The sequence below is a fragment of the Monodon monoceros genome, unplaced genomic scaffold, assembly GCF_005190385.1.
Source record: "Monodon monoceros isolate NGI ecotype Baffin Bay Population unplaced genomic scaffold, NGI_Narwhal_1 Super_Scaffold_3, whole genome shotgun sequence".
Taxonomy (NCBI): domain Eukaryota; kingdom Metazoa; phylum Chordata; class Mammalia; order Artiodactyla; family Monodontidae; genus Monodon; species Monodon monoceros.
Window position 1 is genome coordinate 97,023,614 of NW_021703780.1, and position 17,052 is coordinate 97,040,665.

Sequence of the window (17,052 nt, forward strand, 5' to 3'; positions counted from 1 at the left end):
TAAGAGACCGAGACACACACAGAGAGACAGACACAGACAGAGAAAGATCAACCCAAGACCTACCACATTCCTTAGCAGAGCAGAGGCATTCCATACATGTTTAAGAGAATGGATACTGGGTTACAAAAGCACAGTACTGAGTCTTCTCCAATCACTTACTAAATATCTTTCAGTTTGTTATGTTTACAGACTTCTTTGCAAACAGATGGGTGAAATGTTAAGAGTTCAGAAAAGATCATATAAATAGCCACAAATTAAAGACAACTTTCAGAAGAGATTTTCTATTTTGTTTAGCATAAATAAACATGCTTTCAACTAGCATTGATTCACATTGTCAGGATTAAAACATATCCTGTACACAATACACTGAAATTAAAACAATCTACAGAATTCTAAGAAAGAAAATGCAGAAAAGGCAAGATAAGAAAGCAAACTGATGGCAATAATCCCTCAGAACTTAGGAGAACATGTAACATTCAGGAAGGCAGAGAAAGAAAGCAAGAGAGAGAAAATCAAAATTTCAGACTCTGCTTTTAAAATAAAGTGGTTGAAGTTTTGGGGGGGCTGGGGGGGGGGGAGCGGCTGATATATGAATTCATTAAAAAATAAAAGGGAGAGGGACTATTTTGTAAGACAAACTGACGTTGCTGAGGAAGGCTTGAGCTCAGCTCCAAGGAGCCCAGTATATACATAGATACCACTAAATATAAACAGTCACGGAATATACGTGCAGATACAGAGAGATAAAACAGATACAGTCAGAAACAATCCCTGGTAAGACTGATTTTATATCTTTGTGTACATGCAGAAGTGCTAAATCTGGATCTAATTTCTTCACGACAAAACCCAGTTTTCTGCAACATCCTCACAATAAAGCAGAACCAAACTATTAAGGAGAGGTATCGAATCTTCTCACACGCAGAGGGGGAATTTCTTCATACCTTACGGTGTGTTTTTAAAATAATCTTCCTTCACAGCGAACGAATCCAAACACCCTAGGAATTGAAGGCCCTGAGGACGAGAGTGAAGTAAGGCGGAAGGAAGGAAGAGAAATCCGCCTTCCAAAACAAAGCTGGTGTAGGTTCCAAGAAACAGCCAAGTAAAATAATCCTTCCAGAAAAGGGTAGAGAAACAAGGGAGGGGAGCCGGAAGGAAGGAGGGGATAATCACTCGTTCCCTCCCAAACTGTAGATAGAACGAATACATACTGGCCAGGTCCTCGCGGGAGAGCTCTTGGGTTCACCTGAGTTTGTTTAATTAACCAAGCTCCTCCCAACCTCTCCTCCTCTCCCCCCTCCCGCCTCTCTCTCCAGCTCTCCTTCCCCCCCTCCCCCCTCACTCCCGACCCTCTCCTACAAATTAAAAGCTACAGTAAAATGAATTTCCACAGCAAAACAGCTGCAGATACTTTACCTCACCCCTGGGTGAAGAGCTGGTCACTTGATGTTCGGGGCGGGGGACAGAATACAGCCAGTACAAAGCTCTGCTCTGTGCCCTTTTCAACTCACTAGTCCCGGACACTCCTAAGTTTCCTGATGCCTCTGAGCTCATTAGACAAAGAACAATGAAACCAGGACTCCATTAAACTGCTGCTGGTTAAACTGGCAGAAAACAAAAGAAATCCGTCAGCAGGGCATGGGCCTCGCTCACATCCCTAGTAGGGTCTCACTCGACTCAACCACCCTTGTTGTGTACATTTTCCTTTCAATTCCAGAAAATTCATTTATATGTAGCCTGTGATGAAACAAGTGATAATTAAGTTCTGAAACAATGAACAGCTCTAAAAGTCCAGGAACTTATAATGCTCTTCTCTTAAACTTTCAGAAGATGTGAAGATACAATCTATTCTTCCTTTCTCCCAATATAAATCACACCATTAAATTAAAAGGGAAGAATTCTTCTACCAAATTACACCTTAATGGCTCTTAACCCATAATTAAAGTATCACTAACAGCAGCTTAAAGCCACGGCCAACCAGGGGTACATTTATTAAGACCTAAGTTTTCAGCACGAAGTAATTATGTAAATAGAACTATCAGCCATCTTGAGAAAAGTCCATGGTCGAACCAGCTCCCTGGTCCCTTGAGGAAGCTCTCTGTGACTGGCATCTACACAGGGCCTCCTCCCCTGCAGTCAGAGCAAAGTTAGCAAAGCGACGTGCCAAAGGAGCGAGGAAAGCTTATTCTGAGGACTCTCCTCGCCTAGAGCCCAGAGCCCTGATTACCGTCTTCCCTGATTATCACAAGAGTTTGGGAACCTAGACCAACAACTGGTTTCAGAGCAAAGAAGAATCCAGGTCAGACTCAGCTGTGCATCGTGATCCAAGATGCTGTCCCTGTGCTGCGGGCTGTGAAGGTCCCTGGGACAGAGCATGACCCCTAACATCAAGGAGGTGATGATTAATTAAGGAGGCAAGACATCAAATAATTTTGGAGAGGTGGTGCGGTATAGAAGAATCACAGACTAACTGAAACTACTTTGCTCCTCAATTCAATTCTGTCACAAACTTTCTGAATAAACTCGGACAGACAAGTTACCTCTCTCTAGGTCTCAGTTTTCTTGGCAAAAACAAGGCAAATGTATTAGCTATATCTAAGGCCCTGGATAGCTCTGCAATAATTAGATAATTAGAGAACATGAGACAGTATAAAATTAAGTGCTAAATTATACAGCAGCGACCACAGCTGCCGACAGAGAGATTTCATTGATTTCTGAGCTCACCACTTCCTGAGAGCCACGCCAGGCACTGTGCCAGGACTCAGGGATACAGTGACCAAGACAAAGCCCCGCCTTCATGAGGCTTTCGGTCTATTAGTGGCACATTCTCAGGAGTTCAGAGGGGAAAAAATGAAGGCTCCTTTTCAAGTAGATAGAGGCAAAACTGGGATTCAAGTGGGTATAATTTGAACATACAGTAGGAAGGGTGATGAATGATGAACTGGCTAACTGTTGAGAATTTCAGTAATAAACCAGAGATTTTTGAAAAGACACATTAATACCCAAGCAGAGTTCTGCTAATTGGCTTATCACCAATGAAGGTAATTAGTTTCCATAAGTTAGCCAAACGCAGATTCTTCCTGCCCTTTGCCAATCATCTTCTCCTATGGCAACAGGTCCCCACCCCAAATCTATTTGTGGTTCATTTTTTTTCCTTAATTCTCTTTTCAATTATGCTTGTGGATTTCTATGGTGAAAGTCAGGAGCAGACACCAAGCAGAGAGTCCATATCTAAGCCATCTGGAGTCTACCCTAAATGTGGGGTTTTAGGAAGACCTTGTAGGCTATGAGAGAATTGGCTAAAAAAGACCTATTTGTGTATAAGTTCCTAGAGAGGTTGAGGAAAGATGGTGCAGACACATGGTTTACTTTGTGGAGTAGAGCTCTAATACAAGTAAGGAAAACAGTACAACTAACCTAGAGAATAATTAACCGTCAACATCTTACCTTCTTAAGACTAAAAATTCAGGAAACTATTTTGTCCCTTATTTTTAAGAGACGTGAAAGATGCCTGGGCCCTAAGTGAAATCAAACACTGCCCACCAACTGTACATTCCATTTTGCAAATAACTCCCCTGGAATGCTGGTGAGCTGATAGATTTAATACGAATACTCTCAAAGTGCTGGACTTAAAAGGAACAATAACTATTCCAACTTTTCTTACCCCCCCCCAAAAAAAAATCCCATCTAAGATTTATGCCCATCTTCTAAACAACCTTTTGAGTTCAGAGCAGATGTGTGCAATGTTTACACTGAGAAAACCACTAGGACATAAACAGCCCACTATAAACAGCACTCAGATTTTGCTGTGCTTTTCTTCATTTCCTGTGTATTTATTTTGGTGTTAAAATAATGTTAACTTTCATAATAAGGAAAACAGCAGGAGCTGTTTAAACCAGACTACAGCACATCATCCCACACATCTACTCAACTTCCAGAATCAAAGTTTCTTCCTCCCAATTAAGGAGGGAGCCTAGAAGACCACTCTCGTGTATGCTACCTACTAAACAACAGATCAACCTGGACAAGCCTTCCGTGAGCTTTTCCTCACCACCTGCAGACATAAAACATTAACGTGGTATCAATTTCCTTATATTCCTCTCTCAGGCTGATGATTATGCTTTGTTTTATTCTGAAAATACCTTATTACTCAATGACAAAGACAATCCAACAGAAAGTGCCTTAAAAGTGTTCAGTTTCTTGTTCACTGAAAAAACATTCTTTTAAACTAACTGCAATGTTAATCTCACAGGAAACACGCCTGGCGGCTTGCTGCTTAGACCGCTCTAAAACGGACTTGAGGACGGGGGGGCGGGAAGGGGAAGCTGGGATGAAGTGAGAGAGTAGCACTGACGTACATACACTACCAAATGTAAAATAGACAGCTAGTGGGAAGCAGCTGCGCAGCACAGGGAGATCAGTTCAGTGCTTTATGACGCTTAGAGGGGTGGGAATAGGGAAGGTGGAGGGAGGCTCCAGAGGCAGGGGATACAGGAGTATATGGATACATGTAGCTGATTCACTTCGTTGCACAGCAGAAACTAACACAACATTGTAAAGCAATTATACTCCAATAAAGATGTAAAAAAAAAAAGTCTGCCTTTTAAATGAGTGACTTTAGAAACAGGATGATACCTAAAGCAGCAGATTCAAAGAAAGCAATTCACCAAAATTCGCATTCCTGGAACAAGTAGGATTAAAAAAAGACTACTTTAAATATGAGATTCTCATCCACAAAGTTAAATAAAACCAAGAATGAGATTTTTCCTTGAAGGGGAAAGGGTAAGTTTTTGACTGCTTGGGCAACAGGGCTAAAGTTTCTACACGAAAAATACAAGTGGATCGGCTCACCCTCCCAAGTTTCTTCCATGTTTTCTCTTTCTAGAGCAATGTTCAGTTCACTATAGGCAGAGACATGGAAACTTCTCCTGCTGAATCAGAAGGGAGATGTCTCCTTGATTTGTATGTGGTTAAACAAAAAACACTTCCCCTGCCAAGCTGAATTCCCCCGGAGATGTGTCTCCGGCTACTCAGACTCAGACCATTGCCACTTTTTCAAATCGCACGTAGATAATGTTGGATTAAGAAACTCCCTTTTCTCTTCTTACTACTAATAGAGACAGCTTGAAATACTACAGGGCAGTGGGGAAATACCTCATGGTTTAGTAGGAGGTAATAAGTGATAAGATTTCAGAGTTGTTTTTTTGTTTTTGTTTTTTAATTTAGCTTTCTGGTTGGTGGGTTGTGCAATCACTTCCACAAGGGACAGGAGTGTGGAGGGAACATCCTTCAATGTCAGAACTCTCCCAGAGCTGTACAGGAAACGGGAAATCAGACAAAGGGCCAGTCTGTGCTCTGTGACATGGGTGCCCTTCCAGGCCCCCAAACTGAATAGAAAAATTCTTCATTGTTTGGGACAATCGCTCTTGAACACAAAAACGCACTGTAACTTTCTGTTCCCCTCTACGTGAAAATCCAAAGTTCTTGCTGGCTGTTGGACTACAACAGGAATACTGTATGTAGATAGTGTAAGTATGAAAGCAAAAAAAAAAAAAAGAGAGAGAGAGAGAGAGAAAACCTGGCATGTTTAACTTTTTACTTGGGTCCAGAAGTTCCTCCTCTAAAGAAAACACCAACAGAAATCAAAAAAGAAATACAATTTAAAAGAGTTTAAAATGTGAGGAGTTAGTATGTTGCAAGCATAAAGCAAACTTTTAACAATGTATATTTTCCCACCTCCCCGCCCCCGCCCCGCCCCCACCTCCACTGTAACCCCTGAAGGCTAAGATACAAACAACAAACTTTGTCCGGAAAACAGTACCTAAGAACCGCTTGCTTTTCAAAGCATCCTAAAGTCTCAAGAAAGAGAACAAAATGCACAGAAGGCAATGAGAACCGGAAAGGAGGAGTGGCCTTGACCCAAGCAATAGGGTAGCAGTTTCTAGAAGGGAACATCTACCTTCATAGCACAGAATCCCGATGTTGTTGTTCATCTTGTCCAAGTACTGGTAGTTCAACAGGTCCATCTTCATAAATAGCATTTATTGGGCTAGCACAGAAAACCAGCTCTTTGCTTTCGCCCCGAAAAAGTACGTTTCCAAAATCAACTAGTGCTGAGCAGCTCCTGGCTCTTCTCTTAAACTTCACAAAGACGGAGGCCCAGCCTCGGATCAAAACAAAGTAAAAGTGAAAAAAAAAAAAGACGCACACAAAATCGAACTTGCAGAAAACCCTTCAAGGGTTCGTGGGCAGACGGTATACGTCCTGGATCCTCAATGGAGCATTTAAAAATCGTTTCAGAAGTCTTTACGGGTCTTTCTTCGACGTAAGAAAGGAGCAAGGAAGGAAAACCCGAAGCCCATTTCCTAGGACAAAGCCGCGCTCGCGCCGCTCACAGCCCGCTGCGAGTTCACTGCGCTGACACGCCGACTATGCCTGGAATGACTCGTATGTGGACGAGCTTCCTCTTCCCAGCGGGAGGGAGCGCGGAGCATGCTCACTGAATCCCCGGGGCTCTTCACATGTCAGGGATGTTTTCTGCACAAGATCAGGCTCTAAATGTACTAAGTGTTTGAAAGAAAGAGAAGGAGGAGGTGGAGAGTCTGCAGGAGGGGCCGGGGCAGAGCCGCTCTTGACAGGAAGCAGCCCTGCCGCTGCAAAACCGGAGGAGGGAAGAGAAAACCCAGGAAGTCGCTTTTTCAGGAGCTGAGTACAAAGTCAAAAATCCATCATGGAAGCAAACTTCCATGGAATTTAACTCTGGTGTAGCTTCACTTTTGGGTTTCAGAAACCCAAAATGCTTTGCTGTGGTACATATACCACATATTTCTTTTCTTTCCTTCCTTCTCTTTTAAAAGTCGTTTTACAAGGTCCATTTACACTTTAACTGTATATTTAAAATTTCAATGTCATGTTACATATAACTTCTCTCATAATTCTCATAACAACTCACATAAACAGGTCAGGGATGGTATCACCTTTTTACAGCAGCGGAAACTGGGGCTCAGAGGGATTAAATAATGGTATATGGCTCCCAAAATAGTTGGCAGAACTACTTTTAGAGTGTGTTATTCCCTAAAAACCTTCTAAAAAATAAGGAGGGGACGAGGGAGAGAGAAAGATAAGGAGAAACAGGAAGAGAGGAAGAGAAAGAGAGAGAGTTTAAGGAAGTAAGACTACACATATCCCAAACACAAAGCCTACCTGACACGATGGGTGGGAGGGATAAAATTATTTTCATTTTGCACATAGGAAAGCTGTTCCATCTGTGTTTTAGAGGCTAACAGAATAGCATGCCACCACATCACGTCTTATTGTAAGGACTTGGGCCTTAAACTTCACATCTCCAATATCCAGCACAAGTGGTGCCCAAAAGCTATTTACTGAGTCAGTAAATCACTGAAAGTTCAGAATCCTCAGCGCATGAAGAACACACTAGCAAAATAAAGGGAAGAAAATAGTTTTCTCTTTGGAGATGGCACCTAGCTTTTGGCACCATGAATAGACTAGGGATTCACCACAGGAGGTGTTTCTATGCTAATACTTGTGTATGCTATTTGGAGATTTAGAAAATACCAAGGGGTGTGCTATACTGTAGACCAAGACTTGACATTGTAATACTCTAAAGTAAGAACTGGATAAATAATTTCAAGGGCTTATATGTTAAAAGATCAGCAGTTGCACTTTGGGTAACAGGCACGTTCACGACAAGTTGTTCTAATGGAATCCTATTTGGAGAGAAATACAACACCCGATACTGCTGCCGTCCCTGCTGCAATAGTAGTAACTGGCATAGCAGCAGGTGAAGGAGGCAACAGAAAAATCGAGATTTCACAAGCTTTAATTTACAAGGCTATTTATTAATGCTAGATTACATATTCTAGAATCTGAATAAGCTATACTGAACGGTATGTACACCATCAATTGTAATTAAAATACTTGATGGTACTTGACGGGGAGGGTCAGAAGAAAACTCTTACAGCATCTAATATATATTATTGTGCTTAATCTTAATATCTTTAGGTACAGATTCAAGTTCAACTGATAGTTTTGGTTCAAATTCAATTACCCAGCTGGTTGTGGAGAACAATTACTGTGCTACATTCTTTGACGTAAGTTCTCAATCAGAAAACGTTATGAGTCATTAGCACACCCCATACGGGAGAAAGCTAGCTGCACCTTGGAATCAGTGTGGAGTTTTTAAAAATCCTGAGGCTGTGGGTGCACCCCAAAATAATCTGAGGGGGTGGGGCCCAGTGTTGGGATCGATTTTAAAGAGTCCCAGGCGATTCTAACATGCGCCCAAGATTGAGAACCACCGCTTTTATCTCAGAGGGAAAAAAATCACCTGCCTTCAGATACTTCATTTTACACAACTTATTTCGAGAAGGAAAGTTTTCTTTTTAAAGTTCAGTGATTTAACCAGATCCAAACAATCCAGTGGTAACGATATGAGTAAAATATTTAGTAACTTCCCTTTAATGACTCAGTGTCACTTACAATGTAGTTTTCACTCTCCAAGAGGCAACCACCCATGTGGACACAGGCCCACAGGTACACCTTGACCTGTGTTTGCAATGAGCAGAGGGAAAATAAAATCCCCAGCCACCACCGCGTGTTTCCCACTAACCTGGACGCTACTGTGGTCCTACTTAGAGCTACAGGCGAGGAGAGTGGACAGGTAGAAACTTTGACAGCAATTTGACAGAGTCATCTTAGGTCCTGTAAATCTTCCAGGCAGACAGTCTGAGAAGCCCCGCCCTGAAGGGTGGCGGCCACACCTGCCGACTCCGCAGGGCAGCCAGTCCCTGCGGCTGGACCTATCCTATCACAGCTCCTCACATCGTCCACCTTCCGCTTCAAGCAGTGAACTACCTACGGTTACTCTCGAAAACCAAATTATTTCATGTCTCAGTGCACACGCTCCCTCTTTGTGCAAGACTTTTCCAGCCTCTCTCCCAGCAAACACCCATTCTTCCTTCAGGACTTGGCACACGTCTCCTTTGTCCTGTGGGACCCCCGTCCCTCTGAGTCCTCACTCCCAGGCCTGTACCATCATTTGCCCACCAACGTGCTTCCAGCCTATGCACGTCCAGGCTTTAGGAGCAAGGGCTATGCCTTCTGTACCTCTGCAGGGTTGGTCTGGCAGGAGCCTGACACACGGTAGGCCATCAATAAATTCCTGTTGAATCGAATCTCTAAGATGAAAACACCTCAAAGGTAGACTCTCCATCTCCCCCTCCCTACTCCCAGCACATACCAGATTATCTAACTCAATGTTTCTCCAACTGGATTCTGTCAGAATCTTCTGGGGACACAAGTCCTCACATCTGAGGAAAACTCATGTAGATTCTGATCAGGCTTCAGGTTATGGTCAACATATCCAGCGAAAAACTCCAAGCGCTGGAAAATGTCAGTGCTTCTCAAGTTCATTCACAGACTAACATTGTCATAATTAAACTACCAACAGGATTCTTCTTAAGGAAACTGGAAGGATGGTTCTAAATTTTATCCACCAAAAAAAAAAAAAAAAAATCAGGTAGAAAGTTGGGTTTTTTTGGATGAAGAAATTTGATCTATCAGATATTTAAAACATAAAGCTACTGTATAGCATAGGAAACTATACTTGATATTTTGTAATAACCTATATGGGAAAGAACCTGAAGAAGAATCATATATATACATATATATATGTACACATATAACTGAATCACTTTGCTGTACACCTGAAACTAACACAACATTGTAAATCAACTCTACTTCAATAAAATAAAACAAATAAATAAAGCAAAGAACATTTTTGGGGTGGAACTGGAAAGAGAATAAGAAAAATGAAACAGATATTGTCACATAGTAAAAACTTTAAAAACTGTAAGAAAATGTTCAGACTATCTGATTAGGAATAGGGAAACATTTTCTAAGCCTGAAAAAGAATTAAATCAAAGAAAGAAGTCACAGAGGAAACTACTGTAGAATTTGACTGAATATACAAATTTTATGTTTCGTACATCTGAAAACACCAAAACCAAGCAGAGAGGCAAAACACAAAACAGAAGAATATATTTGTGACATATACCATGGTGGATGAAGGATGAATGTTCTTGGTATATAAACACTAAAGAAGAGAAAATAAGAAAAAAATTAATCTAAATTATTTTTAAATGAGCAAAGAACATGAGAAACAAATGGCCAATACAGTTTTAAAAAGCCTATTCGAGGGACTTCCCTGGCGGTCCAGTAGTTAAGACTCCACGCTTCCACTGCAGGGGGCACAAGTTCGAGCCCTGGTCGCAGGGAAGATCCCGCAAGCCACGCAGCATGGCCAAAAATATGAACAAATAAAAGATAAAATAAATACACTTTAAATTTTTTTCTTAAAAACAAGCCTATTCAACCTCATTAAAAATAGAAAAAATACAAATTAAAAACAATTAAGTGATTCTCTACCTGCCAAATTAACAAAAAGAGAAAGCATTTCAATCTTATTTAATGCTGGTGAGCTGCCACTGGAATTTGTGTCACTGCTAGTAAAAGTGTAAGCAGTCCCTGCCTTTCTGCAAAGCAGTCAACATACACATCAAGCTGTCTGTAGTGCTGAAAATGTTCACATCCTTTCCTTGCTCTGGACTCTAGTTCTAGAACTCTGTTTTAAGAAAATAATAAGATTTGGTCAAAGAATTACATAAAGATGCTTATCATGCTTCTATTTATAATAATGAAAATTTGAAAACCTAGAAGTCCAAAAATAAGGGAATGAATGAAAACTGTGGTATATCAATGACAGACTAGTATGCAACCATTATAATTCCTTCTAAAAAATATAATGACAGGGGCTACCCTGGTGGCGCAGTGGTTGAGAGTCCACCTGCTGATGCAGGGGACACGGGTTCGTGCCCCGGTCCGGGAAGATCCCACATGCCACGGAGCGGCTAGGCCCATGAGCCATGGCCGCTGAACCTAAGCGTCCGGAGCCTGTGCTCCGCAATGGGAGAGGCCACAACAGTGAGAGGCCCGCGTACCACAAAAAAAAAAAAAATATATATATATATATATATATATATATATATATGTATAAAATGACAGGAGAAAACGATATACTCAAAACATATGCTAATGGAACTACATATGTTAAGTGAATACAAGCAAATAAAAAATATAAAAATAGTATGTACACTAAACACCAATTTTGCTTATGTATTTATAAGTATACACACATATGCAGAAAGAAATATACACACACATGTATTTAAAAGACTGTACTAGAGAAAACAATAACTCAGAAAGATACATGTAGCCCAATGTTCAATGAAGCACCATTTACAGTAGACAGGACATGGAAGCAACCTAAATGTCCATCAATAGAAGAATGCATAAAGAAGATGTGGTACATACACACAATGGAATATTACTCAGCCATAAAAAGGAACGAAACTGTGCCATTTGCAGAGACGTGGATGGACCTAGAGACTGTCATACAGAGGGAAGTAAGTCAGAGAGAGAAAAACAAATATCGTGTAATACCTCTTATATGTGGAATCTAGAAAAATGATACAGATGAACTTATCTGCAAAGCAGAAATAGAGACACAGACTTAGAGAACGAACATATGGATACCCGGGGGGAAGGGGAAGGTGGGATGAATTGGGAGATTGGGATTGACATATACACACCACCGTGTACAAAACAGATTACTAATGAGAACCTACTGTATAGCACAGGGAACTCTACTCAGTGCTCTGTGGTGACCTAAATGGGAAGGAAATCCAAAAAACAGGGGATATATGTATAGCTGTAGTTGATTCACTTTGCTGTACAGCAGAAACTAGCACAGCATTGTAAAGCAACTATACTCCAATAAAAATTAATTTAAAATGAAAAACAAGGAAAAAAAAGGAAAAAGTCAAAAGGAATAAAATAAATAAAAACAAATAAATGATTGGAAAGCATACCAAAATGTTAACAGTGCCTATCTTGGAGGGGTGGGCATTTTTTACATTTTCCTGTGTCTCTAATTTACCTGCAAAGACTATATTCCTTATATAATCAATGTGAGGGTGAAGGAAGGTCCTCACTTTTTAAAAAGCAGGGACATATGAGAAAATATGCCCTGGTGAGGCATAAGCAATGGATCATTTATATCTAATTTTTGAACACCGTGAAATGTCCTTTTCATTAGGATTTAACAGCTAAAGATTTTAAAATTCCAAACATTTATTTAGAACTCTGTAAGATTTAAAGATGTTTATAATGAGGTATCTGTCCTAAAGAACAGTCTACAATATGGCGGTGTATGTCAATTGTATCTCAGTAAAACTGGGGGGCTAAGGAAAACAGTCTACAAGGAGAAACTCCCTGTACTTTAAACTTTCAGAGAATGTAGACATGTATGCATATGCTTTTGTCTTCTGTTACTTACTAATTATTTCATGTATTAGTAACAATTCCCCAAACTAGACCATAAGCTTTGGAGAAAAGGAAAACTAAGCTCCAATTCTTGGTATAAAGCTCCCCACAGTATAAAATAAGGGCTCCATAAATGTTCATTATGGCAGCGTCTCAACATCTTTGTGGAATAATGATGGCAAAATGATGACAGTAGGAAGCCCAGGCTAATTACTAGGTTAAATGGTTCTACTTGCTAGAGAGCTGACTACCAGTTTAGAATAGAATCAGCAAAACTGTGAGCTGCTTCATAAAAGCCAAATGATCAAAATCACTCTCGAGACACTTATTAAAAGATAAAATGCTGGGACTTCCCTGGTGGTGCAGTGGTTAAGAATCCACCTGCCAATGCAGGGGACACGGGTTCGAGCCCTGGTCCGAAAAGATCCCACATGCCGCGGAGCAACTAAGCCCGTGTGCCACAACTACTGAGCCCCTGTGCCACAACTACTGAAGGCCAAACGCCTAGAGCCCGTGCTCCGCAACAAGAGAAGCCACCACAATGAGAAGCCCATGCACCACAATGAAGAGTAGCCCCTGCTCTCCACAACTAGAGAAAGCCCGCATGCGGCAACAAAGACCCAACGCAGCCACAAATAAATACATAAATAAATAAAATTTAGGGCTTCCCTAGTGGCGCAGTGGTTGAGAGTCTGCCTGCCGATGCAGGGGACACGGGTTCGTGCCCCAGTCCGGGAAGATCCCACGTGCCGCGGAGCGGCTGGGCCCGTGAGCCATGGCCGCTGAGCCTGCGTGTCCGGAGCCTGTGCTCCCGCAACGGGAGAGGCCACAACAGTGAGAGGCCCGTGTACCGCAAATAAATAAAGAAAGAAATAAATAAAATTTAAATAAAGAAATAAAATAAAATGCTTTCATTAGCACACTTGCCAAGCAAGGAATATTTTAATGTTAAGTCTAACAATTATTTTTTCACAGACACCAGGAAAGGTAAATAACCCTACAGGGCTACTTGGTCCCCCCCAATGGATTCAACTGCCCTCTTCTTTCCAGGATGCTAAGTAACCAATATATTTAATTAATGCTTTCATTTTTAAGTTTATTTTTCTCCTTACCACACATTTATTTTTTCAAATCACTTTAACCTGACATGTGAGTAATAATCAAAAACCATACCAAAGGAAGAAAGTTAAGTCTGACTGTAACTTGATCTACATTATCAACTAACCAAGAAGTTGGATGTGCAAAAGTGCCATGTTTAAGAGCATCTCTAGACCCCACTGCAATCTATGGGCACATTCTTCAGTATAATATGAACAGTAACAGCAACAATGGTGATGATAATGTTTGTTAAATACCTCATTGGTCAAAGCACTCTCACTTTTTTATATTACCTTAATTACTAAGACAAGGTTGTAAGAGAAGGAAAGCATAGAAGAGGGTTTAGGTGAAAACAAACTTAGCACTGAGTGGTAAGAAAGAAGACCTAAGGAACGAAACTTTTTCTTTTAAATATTGTTTACAATGCAAAGTTCTGTGGCTCCTCAAAAGCTCAGCTAAAATCCCACCTTTCACAATAACTCCATTAGCTAGGATTAATCTCTTTATGAGTCCACTGTATTTTAGGTTTACACTGCACTTAATTCTAAAACAAGGCAGACTACGAGATGATTTATGTATCTCTCCCCTACGTGATTATAAAGACTGTTTTGTACACAGTAGGTCTTCAACAGTGTACCTGTTGAATCAAAGAAGACACCACAACAAAACAATTTTGAAATGCCTCAAGTATCAAGGATGTAAACCTGAATATCTATTAAGTTCTCTGTGTTTTTTACATTTTCTGTCAAGGAAAGAATTCCTAAATATATCACAAAACATTGCTTATTTCTCTAATTTGGAGTTGCTCACCCTGAAATGACAATGAAAAATACAGTATTTTCTCAAATTTTTCACAAAAGCAAATGCCATTAAGCTGTATGTCTTGACTTTTTTCTTTTTTTTTTTGCGGTACACGGGCCTCTCACTGTTGTGGCCTCTCCCGTCGCGGAGCACAGGCTCCGGACGTGCAGGCTCAGCGGCCATGGCACACAGGCCCAGCCGCTTGGCGGCATGTGGGATCTTCCCAGACTGGGGCACGAACCCGTGTCCCCTGCATCGGCAGGCGGACTCTCAACCACTGCGCCACCAGGGAAGCCCCATGTCTTGACTTTTATTGTTTATAAAATAGTAACATTTCTAAGCTAAAACACTCTCAAGTTCTATTAAGTATGACTAGATTATGTGCTATAATATAATGGGATTTTAACACAAATATATGTACTTTTTAAAAAACTTAAAATGGTTCTTCAAAGCAAAGATTTAAACTTTCAATACAACAGCACCCTCTAAGGGTGAATTTTAAATTGCAAAGACAATTTTGGGAAAGCAAACTGCCTAATTTCTCACCTGAGTTCAAACACAATAAGCCTCTTACTTAACTTAAAAAGTCACAGTGAATCTCTTTTAACAAACAGTTCCACTCTCATTGAACTTTGCAAAAATTAAAAAAATCCTAACAAAATCAATTCTCTTGATATCAAATGAGTGAATAGGAAATCTGCTTTACTAACATGAATTTAAGATAAAAATAGCATTTAAAAGTTCAGACTAGGATTGATATTTTAAATAAATCAGCACTGGGGAAGGAAATATAATTAATTAGCATTCCCAAGAAAGGAGAAATATCTTGCAAAACACTATAACTTACTAGTTTTAAACTGGTGCCTTATATGCTTGAAACAAATGTTTCCTTATTAACAAAAATGATTATTTTAGTGGTTTTCATTATTGCAGACAATTTAGTTCAGTAAATCCTGTTCAAAGAACCTTCATAAATAAAATATTATTCTGATATTCACATTCCCACCAATTATAATTATCCACAGACGTATTCTTGCCAGGTTGGCTAGCACTTACTGCCATGGTAAAAGCAGAAGTCCAATGGAGGAAAAGTCCTAAATATTTAACATCTGAAGGTCAATGTTACTGACAGTCCCAATTTCTGATTCAATCTTCACCTAGCAGTTCAATTTGCCTTCACAGTATTTCATTCATTAGGCACCATTTTTCTACCTCCAGAATCACCCTTTCAACCAACTAGGATCCAGTCTAGAAAACAGACAACACACCTGTTTTTTAATAGAACTGTAATGCTTCCTCCCAACCTGTGCGCCCTTCCAGTAACTACCCCATGAGGTAACTACTATCCTAACTTTTAAGAACATTAGATTAGTTTGACCACTTAATACAAATAGAATCACATGGTATGTACCTTTATGTGACTGGATTCTTGCACTCAACATTATGTTTATGAATGTTAGTCTTCTTTTTAAGGGAAGGTGAAAATCATTCCTTTTCGTGGCTGTATAGTATTCCATTGCTCTAACTGACCACACTTCATTCTACAGTTGATGGACATTTAGGTAGTTTCTATCTGGAGGATATTATAAATAGTGCTGCTACAAATATTCTAGTCTCTGTCTTTGGTGAGCATGGACTGCATCTCTGTTGCACACATTCAGCTTGAGTAGATACGTTAGGTCATAGAGTGAGCATACATTCAGCTTGAGTAGATACTGTCAAATAGTTTTCCAAAGTATTTGTACCAATTATACTCCCGCCAGCCGTGTATGGGATTTTAGGTTGCTCCATACCCTTGCCAGCACTTTTTCATCTTTTCATTCCTACTACACGGGTAGGTATGGAGCAGCCTCGCTGTGGTTTTACTTCACACTTCTCTGACCGAGAGTAAAAACATTTAAATGCTCATAAGAGGCAGAGGGATAGGATCCACCACACAGAACAGTGGCGTAAGGGTCTATCCACTGGCTCTCAAACAGAACCATTTTGCTTCCCTCAACCCAGGGGACCTTTGGCAATGTCTGGTTGTCACAACTTGGCGGTACCACGGACATCTAGTGGATGGAGACCAGGGATGCTGCCAAAGACACTACAATGCACAGGACAGCCTCCCTGAGTGAAGAATTATTGGGACCAAAATGGCAGTAATGCTGCTGCCAAGGAACCATGATCTAAGCGGACGGTTGTCAGAATCATCCCCCTTAGTCATGTAATCAAGGTAATCGATGGCCGGTACAGCTCAAGAGGTCAACTTCCTGCTGTCTTCAATTTCCTCAAGCTGAAGGAACAGAAAGACAAAGGATATTTACTACGTGCTGGGCGTGGGGCCTGGCACATGGCAGAGCGCTAGGTTCTCTCAGGTATCTTGTTTCTTGTTAAATCCTCACAACAATGCTGGGAGGTACTTTCAACATTTTATAAATGAGGAAACATATCAGGCCGAGAAGCTTGTCCAAACTCACACAAAGAGTGTAGAACTGGGATCTGAAGCTGTGATTTTCCACTCTACCCAGGGTCTTACTTTTAACCAAAAATACGAAGAGTTTTTAAAGTCTACAATGACTTATCTTGCAAGGGGAGAGTTTCACTCTAGATTTGCAAAAAGCGGCTGAATAAAAACTAGGTATGAAAACTAGATCATTTGCAATGTTAAGTTAACATGCACCTGTAAGAACTGTACCCTAAACTTTTTCAACAAATTCATCTTCTTCACCACACCGTGATCTCTTTAAAGTTAGATCTGTGCTTTACTTT

At 40.6% G+C, this 17,052-nt stretch overlaps 1 protein-coding gene across 17 annotated transcripts in view; it reads right to left on the reverse strand.

The window, feature by feature from the left end:
- Positions 1-17,052, reverse strand: part of VGLL4 (vestigial like family member 4) — a 277,108-nt gene that overhangs the window by 76,210 nt on the left and 183,846 nt on the right. The window contains exon 1 of one of the 17 annotated variants that reach the window (XM_029242482.1): positions 5,957-6,564. The exons of 15 other annotated variants lie outside the window; for them this stretch is intronic. In XM_029242482.1, coding sequence (XP_029098315.1) covers positions 5,957-6,038 — 82 coding nt within the window. In that variant the 5' untranslated portion in view covers positions 6,039-6,564. Of the gene's footprint in view, positions 1-5,956; positions 6,565-17,052 lie in introns of those variants that run through there. One more of the 17 variants, XM_029242490.1, reaches the window with a different exon arrangement.